General features: G+C 42.1%; 1 protein-coding gene across 3 annotated transcripts in view; it reads left to right on the forward strand.

Annotated features, from left to right (window-relative positions):
• LOC117507152 (matrix remodeling-associated protein 8-like) overlaps window positions 1-3,209 on the forward strand; it is a 39,798-nt gene extending 36,589 nt beyond the window's left edge. For 2 of the 3 annotated variants that reach the window (XM_034166949.1, XM_034166951.1), the window contains 5 exons: window positions 2,400-2,558; window positions 2,644-2,668; window positions 2,752-2,834; window positions 2,914-2,985; window positions 3,070-3,209. In XM_034166949.1, coding sequence (XP_034022840.1) covers window positions 2,400-2,558; window positions 2,644-2,668; window positions 2,752-2,834; window positions 2,914-2,985; window positions 3,070-3,092 — 362 coding nt within the window. In that variant the 3' untranslated portion in view covers window positions 3,093-3,209. Of the gene's footprint in view, window positions 1-2,399; window positions 2,559-2,643; window positions 2,669-2,749; window positions 2,835-2,913; window positions 2,986-3,069 lie in introns of all 3 variants that reach the window. The other variant, XM_034166950.1, reaches the window with a different exon arrangement.
• The last annotated feature ends 3,587 nt before the right edge of the window (window positions 3,210-6,796 follow it).

The following is a 6,796-nucleotide window of genomic DNA, read 5'->3' on the forward strand; positions in this document are numbered from 1 at the left end:
TACTGATTACTCAATTGTAAAAGTAACTTAGTTACTTTACTGATTACTCAATTGTAAAAGTAACTAAGTTAGATTACTAGTTACTTTTTTAGTTACTTTTCCCAGCTGCCGACAACAACCCTCTGCCACCTCAACATGACAATGATACCTGTTTTGCCAAAACTCACTTTATAGTCACCCTTTCTTGACTTCAATGAAAATAAATACTTGTTTTATAAAAAGTAAAATAAAGACGTCTTTCTTGACCTCATATTTAACTGTTGACAGCACTGTAACAGTAAAACTTGCAATTTCGAGCCTACATTGTTTATAAAGGTAACTATTAAATTCTAACATTTTTCTAACATTTAAATTCTCTCTAAACATTTTACTTGTCGAAATTATTATTATTTTAAGCAATATTAGTTGTAGTAAAAAACGGCTTCAAAATTGCACCTTTAATCTAGGGGTGTTGTGGGGGGGCACATCCTTGCCCCACGCCCCCATTCCTTCTAGATTCGCCCCTGCTTTGGCGTTTGAGCACAAAGAATGGATAACATTTATTTATGCAGAAAACATGACCAGATTTACAGGTAAGAAAGTTTTATTGCGTTTTCACATCATGTGGTCCTCAGAAAGAGAGTTTAGGTGCATTTGAGTGGAAAATAGTGTTAGTTGTTGACGCGTCGCGGAGGATCAGCTGTTTTTAATGAGACGATACAGAGCGACTCAGCTCAGAATTCTAAATAAAGAAGGAAAAAAAGTATAAAAATGTCTTTGTAAAGTTCAGTGCAGGTGTGCTGATCACCGCGCTTTAAGAGGTGAGGACGAGTCGAGCAGCTGCAAAAAACCGTGGATGAAAAGCTCACAGCTCACTGAAAGTGGGCAGTTCAGTCGAACCCCGACCTCCTGCCCACGGACCAAGTTTAATGCTGCTATCGACCCACAATGAAAAATAATAGTAACGCACAGTGACATGGAGAAGTAACTTTAATCTGATTACTGATTTGGAAAGATTAACGCGTTAGATTACTCGTTACTAAAAAAAGTGGTCAGATTAGGCATCACTGGTGCACACCACCGCAGATCTGAACAGGCTGTTATATCCATAATGGACCTTACAGTACAGATACATTTCCATTCCTCCTCATGGGTGACATAAATAATGTGAACTATTCATCATATCTGTGACACCATGGGCAGGAGCACTCCACGGCTGTCTCATGCGCTTCAATGTGTCATTGCACACATCAGAAGCTCGCATCTGAACAGATCTCACCGCTGCAAAATACATATTATGATATGATCACCATCTAACTCTGGAGGAGGCATGACGTGGAACTGTTTCACCAGACCATGGCAACATTATTAAACATGAATCTCACCTCCAGCACGATAATTTCATTATTTCATCAGTTGTTCTACACACACATGCACGTGCGCTCTCCTGCTGTGAGTTCAGTGAGCGTTGGGAAGGAGAGAACGAGCGAAGATGTGATTGCATGGGAGTGAGTGAGTGACAGCACCGATGCCGGTTTTGACACATATGGCCATACATTGGTTGTACTCTGATGTCCAGTACCTGCAGGTCCTGTGCACAGGGAGGACACAGCGCTGGCTCCCACTACGGCCCCGTGTTTGCCATCTAGACGTTTGGACATTGGGCAGCCTTCAGTGCTTTTTATAGCCATCTGACAGCAGTCTGTCATCTAACTGTTGTCTAAATACGCTGTGGATGCAGTTGTGCAGGTGTGGACAAGGCAGTCTGGATGGGATCCGCCCACAGTCTACACGCCTGTTTCCCTCCTGACTGCATCTGGATTATGGCTATTTTTGCCATGTCGGCATAGTTCCTGCGCATTCTTACTGTGTGACGGGGGTCTTTTTCAGTCACGTGAAGACACACCCATAGCAGGGATTCTTCAACAATGACGGCACACTCCATTACATGTGTGTAAAGTATGGTGAACATTGGCGTGTGGGGTGGGGGCTATAATTTTAACCTTTGACCCCAATGACCTTGACCTTTGCCAAAACAAACCCTTGAAGGACAATTCTGGGCTCAGTCTATGTGCAGACAGCAAGTGTGGTGTAAAATGGCCCAAACACGTTGTAGGAGTAGTGAAACAAACACAAATGTTTCTCAAATTGTCTTCCAATGATCTAGAATCCATATCTGGATCCCTGTTAAAATTATAGCATTGAAAGGTTTGATGATTGTACCATGTTTTGTGGGGATGAGCTGAATCGTGGACTAATCCTGCTAAGAGACAAACAGTGGTCACATATGCGATAGAATGAAATTTTTCACATCTGGCCTTGTTTATTATAAGTCTCTTATTCATATACATTTGTTTTAAATAAAAAATGAATAAAATATGAGTACAACTGCTGACTACTGTGCTTTCTGTGTTACTCAGACACCACAAAGGCTGAATCACCACAAGTCATCAATGTCATTCTGCCAGACCACAAACACCACTTTCTGCTGCCGCTGGGCTACGTCCTCACCTCTTTCCTCCTCCTGGCTTTCATCATCCTCATCATCATCATCCTGATCACACGCCATCGAACAAAAGGTCTCAGTTATGCCTCAGCCTGAATGTAGATGTTAAACAGAATGGATGGCAATTGTGTTTCTTAATCTCAGATTTTGTGTTTCAGAGTTTGATCTGCAGGCAGCCATGAGGTAAGCATCCTAAAGACATGATCACATGATTCCTGTCCGACTGAAAAGCCCATGCTCAGATTGTGGTTTTGCCACTGCGACAGGTCTAGCAGAAACCACAGCAGCTCAGAGGAGTTTGAGATGGAAGTGACTGAGGTACAGATGTGCACGTGGGAGGAGAGATTCGGTATGGTGAAAGGAAGTGTGCGATGGTGTGTGTGTGTCTGAGTGTGTGTGTTTTCACACCGTCTTCATTGTGATTGTAGATTTCAAGAACAACCTGATGAAAGAAAAAGCCCATGTGAACACTCAGCCAAAGGTCATTGATCTGGATGAAGGTAAGAGAGATCATTGCACACACTCCACTGTCACTGTCTTGCATTTTATCCTCCTCATCCTCAGTTTGCTTTTAATTCTTGCAGAGATGCAGAAATTTTCTAAGTGAGAGGCTGTACAAACAACGGTGAAAGAGGAGTCACTGGCTGGTCCAGAGGCTGTGCTCCAATCAAAACACATCTGTCCGGGAAGGAGATCCCACACAGAGAAGAATGTATAAAAATACAGAAAAATACTGAAGGACAAGTCACGTTATGTTTTTAAATTGTTATTAGAGAAAAATGTTTTATTTCAATGTACTTGAAACAAAAATATTGTTGAGACCACTGGGCACAGCACCATCCAGAGATGCCAAGCCGTAACTGCAGAACAAAAGGCACATGTTAAGTTGGACATAATTTCCTTGTTTATGAATGTGTCAGTATTAGCTTGGCTTTGATCATGAGTTTTTTCATGTGTATTGTCTGTATAGCTTGCGTAATTACATTTTAATTTGGCTAAACCATCTCTGCTACAACCAGCTTCAAATGCTTTGAATAATGGATGCTATCAGGAATGAAACGTTTGTTTCTTTTTTGTAAAATGTGTATTAAACTAGATTTTTAAGTGTAAGTTGTCCCCCCCCCCCCCCCCCCTCCCATTAAATTTTAAGATCCCAGGAGTATTTACAATTAGATGAATAAATGGACACTATTTCTATAGCATTTCTTCATCTGCTAGAGATGTTCAAAGCACTTTACAAGGTCTCTCTCACTCACGCACACTGCATGCATAATTATTAGGCAAACTGTATTCTTGGGTATTAATTGTACTAAGTGCTCAATGTCTGTCCAAAAATAAGGAGCGGACCCCAACCCATCTCCCCCACCCCGACACACATATTAGACATTTTGGTCTATAAGTCATATTTATTTTAAAATGTGCTATTACTTCATGTAAGATGCATAAATGTAATTGGCACATTATATATAAAGATGTCATTCCATCAGTCTTTAAGAAATACAAACAGTATGGTACTGTATGGGAAATCTGTCTGGAGGAGACAGTTGTCAAAAACTGAGTGACAGGGTGAGGAGGCCACCAAGACACCCATGACAACTCTGAAGACATTATAGACGTTTGTGGCTGTGATTGAGGACCTGCGCATAGTGTGATGTTTAACTTGTATCACCAGTTACACAGCTTCTTGCTGGTGTGCCACAGAGAAGCATTTTCTTATAAAGATGTGAAATTTCAGCTACAGTTTACCAGAAGGTACAGAAGAGATGCAAGCCTAGATTTAATCTGTTTTGTTGTATGAAAATCCTTTTCTGCTCCACTTCACTATGAAGCTATGTGAAATGGTGCAACAGACACAAGTTGCACTATGCACAGTTTATCCAATCACAGTCACAGACGTGTATAACTTCTTCAGAGTTGTCTTGGTGCCTTCCCTCTCCTCGATCACTAAGTTTTTGAGAACTGCCTCCTCCAGACAGATTTACCATTCAGTACCATGCTGTTTGTATGTCTTAAAGATTGATGGATGTGAAGTCCAAGACATATTCAGTGACTTGGAAATGTTCATGTATCCACCCCTTGTCTAAAGAAAACTGGCTGTAAAAGTGATTATTTACTGTAAATTCATCAAACAGTGCCAATAATTATGTCCAACACACATTTTATGTCAGGATTTTTTGTTTCACTTCATGAAAGCATCTTGTTTTGTTCTTGTTACCAAATTAACTTTGGACATTTAAAATTTTTTTGATTAAACAAAATTGCTTTGTTTGCATTCATTTCTGACCATATATTAAGATGTGTACATAAAATACAGGGGTACCAACAACTTTGTCCACGTGTACACTGTCCAAATAATTAAAGGATCACTTTTTAATCATAGTATCAAATCAATTCACCTTCTGGGATATTGATCTGGTCAGTTAAGTATTGGGGGGGTTTAATCATTTCAGCTGCTTTGGTGTTAATAAAGTTAACAGGTGCACCCAAAACAGGAATGGTTTTACAGGTGGAGGCCACTGACATTTTTTTCCTCCTCATCTTTTCTGACTGGTGTCTCACCAGTTTTATATTTGACTAGAGTCAGTGTCACTCCTGGTAACATGGTGCAGTACCTGGACTCTACAAAGGTTGCACAGGTAGTCTAAGTCCTCCAGGATGGCAAATCAATATGTGCTATTGCCAGAAGGTTTGCTGTGTCACCCAGCACAATCTCAAGAGCATGGAGGAGATCCAAGGAGACACGCAGTTACTCTGGGAGAGCTGGACAGGGCCAGAGAACGTCCTTAACCCATCAGTAGGACTGGTATCTGCTCCTTTGTGCAAGGAGGAACAGGATGAGCACTGCCAGAGCCCTACATCAGGGCTCTTCAACTCCAGTCCTCAAGGGCCAGTGCCCTGCAACTTTAGATGTGTCACTGCTTCAACACACCTGAGTCAATTAATGAGGTCATTAACAGCACTCTGGAGAACGTGACTGCATACTGGGGAGGTAATTCAGCCATTTGACCCAGGTGTGTTGGACCACAGACAAACATAAAAGGTGTAGGACACCAGCCCTCGAGGACTGGAGTTGAAGACCCCTGCCCTACAAAATGAACTCCAACAGGCCACTGGTGTGAATGTCTCTGACCAAACAATCATAAGCAGACTCCATGAGGGTGGCCTGAGGGCCCAACATCTTGTAGTGGGCCCCGTGTTCACTGACCGGCACCAGGGAGCTCGATTGGCATTTGCCATGGAACACCAGAATTGGCAGGTCCACCACTGGTGTCCTGTGCTTTTTGCAGATGAGAGCAGGTTCAACTTGAGCACATGTGACAAATGTAGAAGGGTCTGGAGGCACCATGGAGAACATTATGCTGCCTGCAACATCATTCAGCATGACCGGCTTGGTGGTGGGTCAGTGATGGTCTGGGGAGGTATATCCCTGGAAGGACACACACATGTCTACAGGCTAGACAACACCCTGACTGATATTAGGTATCATGATGAAATCCTTGGACCCATTGTGTTAGTACAGTGGGTCTGGGTTCCTCCTGGTGCATGAGAACAACCAGCCTCATGTGGCAAGATTATACAGGCAGTTCCTGGAGGATGAAAGAATTCATACCATTGACTGGCCCTCACTCCCACCTGACCTAAATCCAATAGAACACCTCTGGGACATTATGTTTTGGGTCATTTGATGCCACCAGGTTCCATTTCAGATTGGTCAGGACTCAGCTAAGTGATGCACTGGTCCCGATCTGGGTGGAGATCCGTCGTCTCATTAAGAGCATTCCCCGACGTTGTGAGCCATGCATACAAGTACAACCCCTGGCAAAAATTATGGAATCACCGGCCTCGGAGGATGTTCATTCTGTTGTTTAATTTTGTAGAAAAAAAGCAGATCACAGACATGACACAAAACTAAAGTCATTTCAAATGGCAACTTTCTGGCTTTAAGAAACACTATAAGAAATCAAAAAAAAAGATTGTGGCAGTCAGTAACGGTTACTTTTTTAGACCAAGCAGAGGAAAAAATATGTACTCACTCAATTCTGAGGAATAAATTATGGAATCACCCTGTAAATTTCCATCCCCAAAACTAACACCTGCATCAAATCACATCTGCTTGTTAGTCTGCATCTAAAAAGGAGTGATCACACCTTGGAGAGCTGTTGCACCAAGTGGACTGACATGAATCATGGCTCCAACACGAGAGATGTCAATTGAAACAAAGGAGAGGATTATCAAACTCTTAAAAGAGGGTAAATCATCACGCAATGTTGCAAAAGATGTTGGTTGTTCACAGTCAGCTGTGTCTAAACT

This window comes from Thalassophryne amazonica, chromosome 3 (assembly GCF_902500255.1).
Source record: "Thalassophryne amazonica chromosome 3, fThaAma1.1, whole genome shotgun sequence".
In the NCBI taxonomy this organism is placed as follows: Eukaryota; Metazoa; Chordata; class Actinopteri; order Batrachoidiformes; family Batrachoididae; genus Thalassophryne; species Thalassophryne amazonica.